This window comes from Montipora foliosa, chromosome 3, assembly GCF_036669935.1.
Source record: "Montipora foliosa isolate CH-2021 chromosome 3, ASM3666993v2, whole genome shotgun sequence".
Lineage (NCBI taxonomy): Eukaryota > Metazoa > Cnidaria > Anthozoa > Scleractinia > Acroporidae > Montipora > Montipora foliosa.
This window is the reverse complement of record NC_090871.1, coordinates 68933491-68948490: the sequence shown is the minus strand read 5'-3', so window position 1 is coordinate 68948490 and position 15000 is coordinate 68933491. Positions and strand designations below refer to the sequence as shown.

Genomic DNA, 15000 nt, shown 5'->3' with positions numbered 1-15000 from the left:
GGCTACAATTGATTGATTGATTAATTAATTAATTATTTAATTAAGTAATACTTTTTTATGGGGGGTGAGGAGGGGGGGGGGGGGTCTCGCTCAGGAGTGTAAATTGCAGATTTTTGTCTCACTTAAGGAGTTTGGGAAGGAAAGCCATTTTTTTTTTTCCCATTCTGAAAGAAATTTTACTAAAACGCCATGACACTGTGTGGGTGCTCTAGACCAAACAGAAATCTAAAGCAGTAATCGTTAACGTCTTAAGCGCAACCCTTATAGCTTTGATTTAGATGGTTTTTTTAGTATGATCTCCTTTAATTTTGGTGTTTGATTATTATTTTTTGATTTTCCGTCGAGCATCACCATCAATTTTTTCCACCGGCCCCAATCGTTCTTAGAGATTTTGCCACTCTCGGCTTGCTTAAATGGCGCCCAGGGAGTTCGGGCATGTACATAAACGAGTGAGTGTGATCCTCACCGTCTGTCATTGTTTCAGTTTGCTTGACTACATTTTTCTCCTCTCTAGAACAATGGAACCTATTCCTTAAAGGTACATATTTCACCCAGTGGATTGATCTTCACTCAAGCTGAAGATTATAATTTCCGGCGAGATTTACAAGGAACCACAGGAATTGTTATCCTCTTGCTTCCCTCCTCAATACCTAAGGTCTTCACATTCACCGTAAAGCTTTTTTTCTCCGATGGGGACCAGGACTTGTTTGTGTCTTGTCTGGAACAGCAAATTCCACTCCCCGGACCCTGGCTGGAGCAATACCAGGAAGGGCCTGCTATTGAACATCCCATCAAGAAAATCAGGCCTCGAGGTCATTGTCGTTATTACAATGCATTGTTTCAAAATACTAAGATCTTGGGGTTCTGATCGAATATCGGGCGTGTGTGATATGTTACACGTGGTGTCAATCATGCAATTGTTACTTCGGGATAAGCACCTAGCTTAACTACAAAAGAAACTCTTCCAAGTCGCGTTTAACCTGCGGAACAGGCGTTCCTTGGTGCGATCCACGATTTATCCCCTCCCCGTCCCCCTTCCTCTACTTTATGTCCATCATTCTCTCCCTTGGGATAATTTTTAGTTTCGCCCCATCCCTCTGTAAGCTTATGATCTAAGATGGCGGTCGATCATTAATCGCTTGGATTAATTATCGCTCGCTCACCAAAACTACTTCTGCTTTGCAGGCTAAGTCGCATTCTTTTCGCCTAAAGGAAAAATTGAAACTTCCGTCCGGAAACTTTGGTTGAATGGATCGCGCCCCAGATTCTAAGTTTAATTCCTTAATTGTGGGTTCCAGCAGAGGATTTCGAATCTTTCATCAGTGTTTTACCGCAGTTGCTTGAAACCTGCAATCTGATTCGCTGAGTGAATTTCCGTTATCGATAAATTTTGAAACGGTGACGGGCGCTTCACTGATGCATTTCACACAACGGTGGAATGAGTAAACTCTTGGTCGATATTGTGGTAAAAAACAAATACAATTGCGGACTCACTCAGGCTGTGCCTCGTGAGTTCATCACATTCGACCGCTGTGATGATGAATATCGTTGTCGATATGATAAGTGTAAAAACAGCACTAAGCCACAGTTCGACATGTTAATTTTCATATTTACAACAGGTATGTGGATCAACGAGGCGGGAATGTCAATTGTCAAACGCTTTCAGCGTTTAGCAGATGATGGTAAGTTTTAGGTACATTTTATGTTTTACATTCGGGGTAAGTTTACAGCACTTTGGTCTTGGAAAATGCTTATTTTATTTTTTCTAAGGAATGCGAGAGACCTTCATGGAGAACTTGGAGAGGCTCAAAGAGTATGCTGACACACATGCGCGGTTCACAGATTTGATACCTCTCGTATTATATGAGGTTTGTCAAGACTGTTTAATCCATGTTTGAAATACCTAGAGTGAAGCATTTCTGGAATAATAGTGTGTTTTTGTAATAATAAATATAAAGTGTAATCGTTTGTCTCACGATGTGGTCAGTTAGCGATGCAGATTGCAACGTGTGATCTGTGTGTCTGTATTTTGTCTTATTTGTTCTTTTGACAAGAGTGGATAAAGTAAGAGAACTTATCCGCCATACATTGTAATCTTCCAATGAAAAGTATTCGAAATCTATTTCTAGCCCCAATGTGATTTTTTAAGTCGGCATCTGATTGGTTAGGCAGAATGCCGTTATGTAAATTTATACTTGCTGGGTCCAAAAATAGCACGAGTTTGTTCATAAAAAAAATATATATTTCAAAGGATTATTCTTACTAATGGCGATCAGCTGTCTTCAGTTTTTTACTTTTTAAGTTAAAAATACTTTGTTTTCAGTAGGTATAATCATGCTTTAAACTCATTTCAGTGCTAACTTCTTAATAATACTATTGCGTTTCACTGTTGAGTGTGCACACACTTAATGTAATTTTATTCTTAGTTAGAGATGGAGCTCATAGTGTTAATCTATGGTTTTCTAATATGCTTTCTCCCCAGGAAAAAAAGACAGAATTATTTATAAGAAAAAATATTGGTATAGTTACTGTATAAACATAAATATAATGTAATTTTTTTTTTGTTCTGGCAAACAAATCTGAAAATGATTATAATCGAAGTAAGAAGTGCAATGAGCAAAAATGAGAGTTCTTTCGATGTGTATGTTTTTGCAACAACAAAGGTCAGTTCCTTTATGTATGACCGCACCCCTCACAGCACTGACGCTTGTCTTAAAGGTCATGACGGCTGATAACATTTTTTCGCATAGTCCACAAGTACAACTGACTTTAATCTATATTATTTTTACAGCTGGCAGTGCTAGACTTGCACGAAAACCAGATCGAGGAGGCAAAGGAACATGCAAAACACGCCCTGGTGATATCACGGACATATCATTCTACCAATCATTGTTTCCTCCTATCAAAACTCAAGTATCTTGAATCAGCGGTGGCCCGTAGGGAAGGGAATTATGCACGGGCTAAGGAATTGCTTGATGACTCCATAGAGGTAAGAGAGGGAGCGTACGGCTACTTATCTTTAAAACCTAACAGGTGTTCTTTCCTTTATTTTGTGAATTATGTACGTTACATACGTACATACATACATACGCTTTTTGTTTCAGCAAACGTAATTTTCTTTTATTTTCAGTTTATGCTCTTTTTTTTTTTCAGTTATGCATAAATGAATGACAAATGACATCAAAAGTACTAGAGCAAAACAACTTTAAAAATAAACTACAGCTGCTGCTTTTTTTCTTAATTAGAAATGAATGAATTCTATCGTCTCTGTTTCAGCTTTTGCTACCTTGTGCTGCTGGTGAAGAAACTGCAGAGAACAGATATTACGTCGCCTCTTTTTATGTAGAGAAATCCGCCAAAATTGGCATCACTGAAAACGAGGAGGCTATTGCAGAGAGTTGCTTCCAAGATATTGAACACCATTTGAATGCTGAAACACGTCCCATCACCAATCGCGTCCAAATCAGAGCAAAGAATAGGCAGCTTGCTCTTTATGTAAAGAGTTCAAGACATCTGAAAGTCCTTGACGTCCAGGGTTGGGTGTCTCAAGAGCATATGGCTAAAGCATTGCAACTGATTAAGGAAATTGAAGAGAGGCTTTTGGTCTTTTACTCCAAAAAGGCACTGTTAAGCTTTGACATCGTCAAAACGGATTACTTCATAAGGGAAAGGAACTTTGTTCAAGGTATAGTAGAGCGTTATAACTAAAAAGAAAATCATTATTTATTCAAAGTTAAATCTAAGAGACACATGACCGATAACTATAGACCACTTTCATGACGTCTGTCATTTTGTTAACTCTTTTCTATGTATGTAAATTGTAAGTAATGGCTTTGTAGAAGTAAATAATTATTGTTGTGAATTGTGCACATGGCAACTAGTTCAGAAAGGTTATAATGAACATACAAATACAAAAGAATAAACGAATGGGCCACCATTATGAAAGAGGTCTATATAGGTGTTATTTACCGGCAAAGAGTGGGTCTGTAATGTGTGAAATGCTACGTGGCCATGGTCTTAAATATGCTGGTCACTTAAACATGTCAAAATACTTATATCTAAAAAGCGAAACAAGGCAAATGGAGGAAATACTGCTTGAGGTAAAAAAAGCAGGCAGCTTGTTTCTGCATTTTTCCGCCATTATCTTAGGAGACTGATAAGCACTGCTAGACAAAGCAGCTTGCTACCGTCCCTGCCAAATAGGGGCGGTCAAGTGAATATGATGTAAGAGAGCTTATCCCCATACATGACCCTTCTTTCTATGATAATTATAGAAGAAAGAGAATATGAAGTAAGAGAGCTTATCCCCCACACGACCCTCTTTCTATGATAATTGTAGAAGAAAGAGAATAGGAAATAAGAGAGCTAATTCCCCATACATGGCCCTCTTACTGTGATAATTATTTTAAAGCTATTTTTAGTTCCTCGGTTATTTTAAGGTCGACGTACGATTTTTCCGAAAGAATGACGTAATTCATTCTGGGTCCAAAAATAGCACTGCCAAGATCGAAAAATAGATTTCAATTAGTCATTATGGGGCATGAAGATAAACTTTCTTACTTCATATTCTCTTTGAGCAGTTTAGCTGTTCTCGCTCATTTCCGTTGGATTCGGTGCAAGTAAAATTCGACGACCAAAAAGACCGTAAATAGTAGCCAAATGGAAACAGAAAAATAAAAGTAGTAATTGACTCTATCCAAGTTGTAAATACCTCTTACTAACCGAGTTCGAGGTCCTTACTGTAAGTTGTGGACCGAGTTTTTTTCCCGTTGATTTATGGCCCAAGAGTGAAGCGCGCGGGACATAAAACGATGGGGAAAAACGAGGATCCGTAACTTACAATAAGGACCGAGAAAACGAGGTTAGTAAGATATTTATCATATCTCTGAGGTTAATCTGGGAGCGGAAGGTTCAACTGCCACAAAGATTGCCGTGTCAAAATCCGAAAAACTAAATCTTCTTGGCTGTTTGAAATACAGTGAAACCCGGTTAATATGGACACCAACGGGACATGCCCGAACACATGAATGTTTTAGTGATAAAAGGCTACAGCAGACATTTCGACTAGAAAACGTACGTTGTTTATTTTTCAAGTTTAACTGTACACGACAAGGCCGTGAAAGAGCCTGAAGGCTACGAGCAATGACTGCAGCAAAAAGCCAAGGAAGTGAAACTGCAATAGGAGGCAGACTACAGTTTTTGACACGGGATAGAGAAAAATTGTCCGTTGTCCATATCAAAATGCGTCCGTATTAAGGACAATTTTTCTCTGTCCCGTGTCAAAAACTGTAGTGGGTAAATTTTGGAGAGAATATATGATCTTTTTGTCGGGGCAAACGAAACGGTTCGCTATATACGGGTGTTTGTATTAAGCGGGTGTCCGTAGAGCGGGGTTACACTGTAGTTGCTCGCAAGATTCAAACAGTTTTACAAGTTTAGGTAACTGAAACGACATGAAATACTTGCTACATAACGTTTTATCGAAATTCTAAGTTTAGCGGGCCGTACTGTAGAATACTGCCCGCTGATTTAGCCAGCGCGCATACTATCTGAGAAATACAATAAAAGTCCGAAAAATAACAATGGTGGCCCTTTCCAAGTCGTACTAAAATTGCTGAGTTCAAATCATACGTACTTTCTTTATTCCATTTGACAGGAATTGCCCCATCACAGGAGGCCCTCACGATTGCCCAAGAAAAGCAATGGAAGGAATACGAAGATGTTGCTCAACAAAGATTGCAGCTGTGCAGCCGACTGGGAAGACAGCGCAGAGATTAGATGAGGAGGAGGAAAACCGCACCCTCCCTTTCTTTTACCCTTGAAGGTCAATACCCTTTTTACGCGGGATGCATACCATACATACCACGTTATAAAACAAGTTGAGTTTTTTTTTTTCATCGTAGTCACAAAAGTGCATTCTCCAGGGATAGTAGATTAACCACTTGATAAGAATCCCGTATGATACAACCGGAGCCATTGCGCCCTGAACTCGGGCCATCGGGCCCCAGGGGTGAGTAAGTTCCCACTAAGCCATCGAAGCAACCGAGATAATGTGATAATCTTTCAGGGCGGCCACCTTTGACCACATAAAGCAACTAGACTTTGCTATTTTAGTTCATTCATCGTCACTGCGGATGAGGCATTGCGATGAAACAGATGTAGACAGAATTTGCGGGTGTGATTTCACAGTTCACATCACTTCGTAGAAAAAAATCGAAATTAACTGCGATGAAGTTGATCACGTACACGTACACGTAATTGTATGTTTTTTAATAAATAACATTAAATCACAAGTGTACCTCTGGAAAAGTTGTTTTCTGTACCTATTATTTCGCGACATTCCGATTGGCCATTCCGAAATTCAGCAGGGAACTGGGGCGAGTTTTAAATTTTAACTAATCGAAGAACTGACACCACCACATGAAAGATCCTGTTAAGATTGGTCATTTGACCAGGTATGATGCTTTATGGGTGAACGGAGACCAAGTTATGAACCTTGAAATACGGTTCAAAATCCGTACAAACGTCTCTAATTTTGACAAAGCGTCCCCACAAACCATATAAACTCTAAATTTTTTTTTATCAGTTTAGTGACAACTGTAAAATCACGTTATGTACCTACAATTTGAAAGAAGCTGCGATGAAAATCGCTATGTTTGCCTATTTTAAAGAGTATCACAGAAATCATAAAAAAATTTAAGAGGTTATATGGTTTTGGGGACGCTGTATCAAAATTAGAGACGCCTGTATGGATATTGAACCATGTTTCAAGTCCATTACTTGGTCTCTGTTCACCCTAAAAGCACCATACTTGGCCAAATGACCATTCTCAACACGATCTTTCATGTGGTAGTGTCAGTTTATCGATGAATGAAAATTTGAAACTCACCCCAGTTCCCAGTTGAATTTCGGAGCGGCCAATTGCGTGGATCAGGAAATCAGAACAACATATAAGGGCTTGAAGCCGACACGTTCGCGGGGTTTAATCGAGTTCAAGTATCATTTTACATGTAAGAGTCCAGTCGAAGCTAATACAAAGTGCGAGGGTCAGTGAGCTAAGTTCACAGTTCACATAGTATGCTTCCCTTATTTCAACAAATGAGCACCGAAATCGGCAAGAATTTCTTTCTCGGGACCATGAATACGAGCAAAATACGAGATACATTAAAACACAGCATGAGATGTGATGCTGATAAATAATAAACCAGCTTTTTACTAGGTAACTGAAAGGTATCCGAGTTATAATCTCGTTTGACTTTTTTCGGTGCAACAAAATGCACAAAGAATTTCAGGTATTCCAAGTCATTAGGACGCGGATATTTTATTGGTTAAAAACTATGCGGGATAACCCCTTGGAAGAGGTTGTAATTTAAAATAAAAACATCTTTCAGATGGAAAACAAACACCCAAGGTCGCAAGGGTAAACATAACCCATGGGTAAACATAACGAACTCGAAAGCGAATGAAAGGATCCTGTCAGTGATATTGGGACTATTAAAACCAACTGAAACGTTAAATTGTTGCAAAATCCACGTTATCTCCATCCTTGTTAGTTGGTATTGTAGCCATGCGTGTTAAAATAAATTGAGGGATGATTGGCTGATTACTTGCTTGACTTTGTTCGGTGCAGCAAAACGGACAGTAGATTTACGAGGTGGTGATTTCTTTGGCTAAAAGAAACTCCCTTGACGAGACTATACTTTTTCCAACAACAACAAAAAAAAAAACAGCCGTGGTGTCGAGTGTCGTTGAAGGGGATTTCTGCGCGCGCGAGGCTTCAAACAGATTCAATTCTGGCAAAGTTCGATGAAAATCCGGATTTATAACATGCAGTGGGGCAACCAAAGCGATTGGAGCTGTACATGTGTTAGGATTTTAGTGTAATGTCGTTCACCGATTTAGAAACAAAGTTTAATGTCGTTCGCCGATTTAGAAACTCAAGCCCATGTTCTGAGTGAAAGCTCAATAGCAGCTAAAAGTGAAAATGTTGGATTCAGTCTTCTCGAAATGTTATGTGGAAAACCAAAATGGACAAAAGTGGTCGATGATTTTTCTGTCGAGTCCAGAATTCTTTCATCCAGTGGAGAATCATTTTCTCTAGTCCAGCTTTTTTTTTTTTTTTTTTTTTTTTACTCGGTCGAGAATTATTTCTTCGAGGCGAGTTTTTTTAACCAGTCGAGAATTTTTGCAGTGAGTTAAGAATTATTTCTCGGAGTCGACTGTTTCTGCGGTAGTCGAGAATTTTTTTCTGCGGCAGTCGAAAATACTCGATAAACCTTACAGTCGTTTCCCGCCAAAATGTCCAAAATGGTCACATAAACATATAGGAGAACCTCAAATCCTTCTAAGCTATCGTGTAAATATTCTAGATTTCTGTCGTTGCCGAACGACAACCGCGTAAAAAATAGCTATATATACAAAACCCCTGGCGACCGCCATGTTTTTTGATCAAAAAAAAAGCGGATTGTTTGTGAATAATGCTGCTAGTGAGGCTATGGATGGTTTTCGATCACGTTACGAGACGGCCATGTTGGTGCACAAAACAACAGCAAATTATGCCTCATGTTTTGCAATATCATAGTGCCAAATTCTCAAAAGACTTTTTTTCTCCATTGTTCTGTGCACCAACATTGCTGCTGTGACATCTGCTGAAAACCATCTTTATAGGTAGTGTAGGGTTGTACGTGATAACAAAAGGATTGATTTCCGTTGTTTAAGCGCGTCAGCACGGGGAATGTCAGTGGCCAGCTATATTTGGGTTTTGAGGAAGAAAACTGAGTAGACACTTAGGCTAGCATCAAATGGTATGTGATAGATCAAGTGAATGATATTTTGCGACAACAAAATATAAATCCATTCTACCTGGTACACCGAAGTGGGGAGATACTCTCTTATATGGGCTATATAGGTTTGTGCGGCCCCAAAGGATATGGCTTTTTAGCCAAGTTTTTTCATCTTCTATGATCTTCTATGATCTTCTATGACCAGCTCCTGACGTCAGTGGCTTCATAGCTCAGTTGGTTAGATCGTCGCACCGGAATCGCGAGGTCACGGGTTCAAACCCCGTTGAAGTCCTGAAATTTTCAGGCTTCTCTACGCAATTGCAAAAATTGCGTTCATAACTGCGAAGATCATAGCTTCACTTGATTTCATATCCGCAGTTCATATATGATTCATTTCATATACCATTCATCATTGGTTCATTCCTCACGGGATCATTAGAACCCACAAATGACCAGCTCCCGACGTCAGTGGCTTCGTAGCTCAGTTGGTTAGATCGTCGCACCGGAATCACGAGGTCACGGGTTCAAACCCCGTTGAAGTCCTGAATGTTTTAGCCTTTTCTACGCAATTGCAAAAGAAGATCATAGCTTCACTTGATAAAATGTACAGTCAGACTCAATTTGTGCGAAGGTTTGTGATCATTTTTATTATTATTCTTGCATGTTTTTTAACACCCCTTTTTTACATTTTCATAATTTACATACTTTTACTTCTTTGTTTTATGATCGTACTTATGAAAAATTGTTTGATTTTCACTCATAAGCTTGATAATGACCGAATTTGGTCGAAACGTCGCGCGCTTTAACCGTTAGTTTTTGCTTCAGATAACCACATAATTGCCCCATATTATCACAAAGAGGAGGTACCACCACTGTGGGTTTTTGTCAAAAGGCAGGACATCGATTATGCATTCATGTACATGTTCACTGTGCACACACCATTATCATAATTATGCTTAAAATCCTTGTCAACCTTTATCCAATTGCTGGTTTTCACTCACGTGATCAACAGCCATGTTTTTCAACGAAAACAAAAGAAAGTGTTTGCATAATAATAGAGTTAAATTCCCGGAGGATTTGGTCGGGGCACGAACATGGCCGCCTTTTCTTTGTTTAGGGGCACCAACATGGCGGTCGTGACGTCATGTGAAAACCGAGAATAGGGAGATTTAGCAACGACAACGGCGACATCAACGAGAACGTCAGAAATTTGCATATTTAGTGTCCAAAGACAATAGCTTTGCACGCCCTGCCCGTGCGTTTTTCACTTTTGTCCATTTGTTTGCCGTCGTCAGCAAAACAACAGCGTGAAATGACCAAATTTGAGGTTTTATGGAGGACGTCTGCTTTTGAAGATAATTTTTCATTTTCTCCCCTAAATAAAGCGCCGCTCATAACGTTTTCATTCCTGAGGGACTGCCATTCCTTTCTCACATTAAAAAACTTGGAATAGTCGTGAAGTGATTACAATAATGAGAATTTAGGTTTTGAGATGACGTTCTCGTTCCCGTCCTCGTTGCTAAAGCTCCCTAATGACTTCCCTATGGTCCTTTTTCTTTTGCAGAGTTCTTTAGGTATTTGGTGTAACATTAGGAAATCCTTTGTAGTGTCTCCTTGTTATCAATTACAAAGCAAGCCCTCAGCTGTTGCAGACAAACAGTGTCAATTGATTTTAATATCAAAGGGAGAGTATGATCTCTTTCGTTGTGCTTAAGGTTGTCAGTGAGGAGCTTTACTTTCTTCAGTATACTTCCGTGCCCACCGTTGAATTCATTTTTGTTTCAGAATACATAGTCATTATCTGTAGCATATTAACCGTGAACAGAAGGTCTTATAAATTAAGAAGCGAGAACTCAAAATATAAAATAAAACTACAGAAGCAAAAGAATTTTGTTTTTGTTTTTAATGTAGGGTCGTTCTCTTTAGGTCTGGAGAGATCAATATACTTCTCATTAAATATTTATTAATTAAAATCAAATACTTAAAGAAATGCAATGAGTCGAAATTAAAAAAAAAGTGATGGGCAGTCACAAGGATCTATACACCTTATTCCAAAATAGCCGGCATGAATTTTAGTGTTCTTTTGTTTGATTGCAAATTGGCCCTTTTCTTTGAAATTTTACGTTTAAAAGCGAGGCCAAAATGGCCAATTTGCAGGGAAGCAAAAGAATATCAAGATGACGGCCATTTTGAAATAAGATGTATGTTTCCGACGGAATAACTGTGATCAGAAGCACGTGAAGCACGTAACGTGCAACTCTTTTCCTTGGAACAAAGCTGGGAATTTAAGGAAACCAATTTTATGCCCAAATATGGACAAAAATAAGGTCGAAGGTGCACGCGCGGGAAAATGCGCGAGCTACGTTACATCTAAAGAAGGGAATTTTTAAACTAAAAAAACTCCAGCTCTGAACCAGAGTTAAACGCTTAAGGGTCATGAGCTTCTGCTGCGAAGGATGGCAACACGTATTGACGAGTATGCTTTTCCTTTTTTTGTCATGTATTTTGTTTGCACTTTGTCATGGCTCCCTGCAAGGTCAGAGAAGAGTCGATGTAGTATGCTGAAAAAGCTTGAAACCTTAAAATTGATTTTATGTTTTCTTAACACGTCTACTCAAATACCATGCATTAATGTCCGGTGCGATCCTTCCGTTACTTTAATAGATCTCGATTTTTTTTTTCTCAGTACATATCCTCTTCTTTAGCTTTCCAAAGCTTTTCTGAAACTAACTTTTTTTTTTTCTGGCAGAAAATGATCGAGTCCCGCAAAAAGTTATAACATTTACTAAGTTGTCAGCAGGATGCTGGCTATATTTTAGTCAATGTTTCGAGGTCATAATTATTTAGTCCTATCCTGAAAAGTAACTTCAAGTAAAAGGAGTATAGACTTGAAGGTACAGAAATCACAGGAAAAAACTGTTACAGTCAAGTCAGTCTATAAAGTGTTTTCAAAGAAAGTGTTTGTATCCGAAAGAAATAAGTTTTAGAATCGACTTTTTTGGTTTCCAAATTTCGCGAGCTCCGCCATCTTGAATAATTGTGACTTGTTACGGTTGCCCTATTGTTATTAGACAAAAGCTTTTTGTGTCACAACAATAGGCAACCGTAACACGTAACAATCATTCAAGATGGCTGCGCCTACGAAATTTGAAAGTGAAAATAGGCGATTTTAAAATTCACTTTTCTCTATATAAACACTGTTTTAAAAACAACTTTCGAACAAATTTGTTCGTTAACATAATTTCGTTCTGTTTAAGCTTATAATTATTCTGTAGTAAGAGTGGGGGTTCCCTATAAAACCTCATTTTTTTACGATTTCACGTTGTTTTGAAGACTACCGCAAACTTAGGTGCTAAATTATTAAGTTATGCAGGCGCTGCACGAATATTTTTCCTTTCTTATGGCGTTGCCGTAACCGTTGTGGCTTCTTTAAACTTCCTCGTCCCTATTACTGGCAGGATAGAAATTGATTTATAGTTGTCATTATTTTATCGCGCTGTTTTGCTTATAGAGTGTTTTCACGTGAGGTCAGGGCGGCCATGTTGGTGTCCCCAACTAATCCTCCGGGAATTGAGCTCCATTATCATGCAAACCTTTTCTTTTGTTTCGGTGGAAAAACACGTGAGTGAAAACACACTATTAGGGTTAAAGACACTCCTTAATTTCCCTTGAATTCAATTTAACTGATTTAATCAATTTCTCGTTCTTCTTAAAGGAATATACTAGAAAACTGAACTGTACCATCACTGTGTTTTTCTTTGTTAAATAAAGATTGATGTATGATATGACATGGCAAATGTATTTAAGTCTCGCTTTTACAGAGGAGCCTCTTCGCAGTCTTGAACGTCAGGACTCCAGGTTTTTCGGGACCGAGTGTCCACGATCTTGTCCTTTGTCCTCACTGTATTCTTCGCTGCATTTGGGGAGCACCGATTCCTTAAAATGGCTATTTTGGCTCTATATAGCTCCAGGGACCTCCTACTGGAAGCAAACGATAGGAAGATAAACAGACCTGTGAACAACGAACAAATAAAACCACTAAATACAGTGGATGAACGAAATGCCAAGAGCTTTACACTTGAATTTTTACTACTTGAAAATGCAAGTATGCATGCGCACTTCAAGTGTAATGTCATTTGAGCCGACTGTCTACCACAAAGCGGGATGGCCAGTCCTAAACCTCAGACAAGGCAGTTGGTCTGAGCCCACCGCTTAAAACTTTGGGGCGGTATGTAGCAACCTTAATATTTTACTGAAGCTGCGATTGGTCTGGCAAGCGAAGGTAGATTATTTATTGCTCGAACTCCTAGAAGGAGAACCAATCTGTGCCACGCTTCGCGATTTAAGCACTGGTTGTTGATAACATGATATAACAAATAGAGGATATTACATGGCCGAGCGGAGATACAAAATTTTTCTTGGAGTGTTGAAATATATATTTTACGAGTGAGCGCAGCGAACGAGTAAAATATTTTTCAACACGGGAAGAGACATTTCTCATCTCCAAGCGGCCATGTAATATTCTGTTTATTATATAAACACCAATGAAATACTAAATCATTTCATGAAAGGCATCGAAAGGCGCGATTTTTGTATGTAACCATAGCAACAGCGATCTTTTATGAAGATGAAGATATCATGTTTTCACGCGAAAGCTCTCTTGATATTTCATTGGTGTTTATATAATAAACAGCAAGTACATTACCGGACTGGTGATTATATAAAAAAAAAGATCTTATTTAACTAGAAGCATATAAAACGGAGCCTTGGACAGTCAACAAATGATGACAGTTGACTTGGTTCGATTATCTTAAAAAAGATAATCTTGCAAGCTGAAAGATCCTCAAATATAGTTAGATTAGAAAATCTGAGCGTGCGCGGTTTAAACGAAAGGAAGGAAATTATCGACTTTTCAAAATTGCTTTGTCTTTCCTTTTTATACTGCCGTTAGGGAACGACGGTTCTTTAGGTGGAGGAAATCAGGGGGCTCCTCGTAGCCTCGCATGCTGTCTCCCTTCGGCTTAGCAATCAACGAGCCCCACATCTTTCATGCTCAGCCCCCATCCCTCTTGATAACGCGGGGAAATTAATTCCAGACTTTTCAGAATCGCTTCGTTTTCTCTTCCCAGACAGAAGTCACAGAACGACCGTCATTTAGGGGGTGCATGGGAATAAGAGGGAGTGTATGCTCAAGTGTATCCGACCCTAAGTCTCCTCACAGCTTTGTTTTCTCCATTCGGCTTAACAATCAATGAGCGTCTCATCATACATGCTTCAGCCCTTATGATCACCCCACTTAATAGGAAAAGCCAGTTTCAGAAATTATTGATGCCCCTCAGGTCTTTAATTCCTCTAATTTCATTGGAGCAGCATGGGACACGGCTCTAATGCGTTTAGGGTTAGGCCTCATTGTTTCTGCTCTGTACTTTTGTGCCGCATTGTTTCCTGAATCAATAGGCGAATCTTTGCTGCAGTAATTATTTGCATTTTGTCTCATTTACATACCAGTTTGCTAACAGAAGGCATCATGCTATTTTAAGCCTTTTGGCTTTGATAACGTGCGAGTTATTGTATGCTAATAGGGAGATTAAGCATGCAACGTTTTTGAGCCTCGAACGGCAACCGGAAGTGAGCTGTTTCCCTTTTAACTAACACTCTTTCCTCCATTAGAGATCATTAGGTTGAAAATGTGGGAGACACTACTGTCCTGGCATGCGAAATGATCATTTCTGATTGCTGATAGCGGCTCAAAAACGTCGCATGCTTAAACTCCGTAATAACCCCATACATTGTTTGCAAATTTTCGGACATTCGAAGCGGAATTAATCAGAAATTATCCAGTAAATTGCGCTTAAAGTTTCAGAGATAGCTCATCATGCAATGAACTTTCAATTTTCAGTACTAGTTTTAGATTAGAAAACGATGCTAATTAGGGAAAAATATAAACAAAGATTTCCCTTTAGCAAGAGCCATTGTAAGTGCTAAATGCGTCCTCACTCAGAAACCTATTGTAGGTTGATGTTATAACTGTACATGTGACATGTCAGGATAAGCAAAAAAGGTACAAACAACGAAGGTTATCAAAGAAAAGAAGAGCACAATACCTTGAAGACTGTTCAGAACAACATACGGGTACCACAGAAATGACAAGGCTTGAACGTTCGCAGCGATTCCAAGAATCCATGTTACTCCCATGACTGACGCCATTTTGACGAAA

At 39.0% G+C, this 15000-nt stretch overlaps 2 protein-coding genes across 2 annotated transcripts in view; one reads left to right on the top strand and one right to left on the bottom strand.

Moving 5' to 3' along the window:
* LOC137998107 (uncharacterized) overlaps window positions 1-6309 on the top strand; it is a 20377-nt gene extending 14068 nt beyond the window's left edge. Inside the window, exons 3-8 of the mRNA XM_068844524.1 lie at window positions 515-812; window positions 1620-1682; window positions 1771-1868; window positions 2792-2989; window positions 3277-3685; window positions 5657-6309. Of these exons, the coding sequence (XP_068700625.1) occupies window positions 515-812; window positions 1620-1682; window positions 1771-1868; window positions 2792-2989; window positions 3277-3685; window positions 5657-5778 (1188 nt within the window). The 3' untranslated portion in view covers window positions 5779-6309. The remainder of the gene's footprint in view (window positions 1-514; window positions 813-1619; window positions 1683-1770; window positions 1869-2791; window positions 2990-3276; window positions 3686-5656) is intronic.
* A 5621-nt stretch (window positions 6310-11930) lies between these two features.
* The window catches only part of LOC137994331 (uncharacterized), a 22674-nt gene continuing 19604 nt past the window's right edge, over window positions 11931-15000 (bottom strand). The window contains exons 4-5 of the mRNA XM_068839909.1: window positions 14888-15000; window positions 11931-12795 (exon numbers count right to left, since the gene is read on the bottom strand). The exon at window positions 14888-15000 is cut by the window's right edge and continues 50 nt beyond it. Of these exons, the coding sequence (XP_068696010.1) occupies window positions 12599-12795; window positions 14888-15000 (310 nt within the window). The 3' untranslated portion in view covers window positions 11931-12598. The remainder of the gene's footprint in view (window positions 12796-14887) is intronic.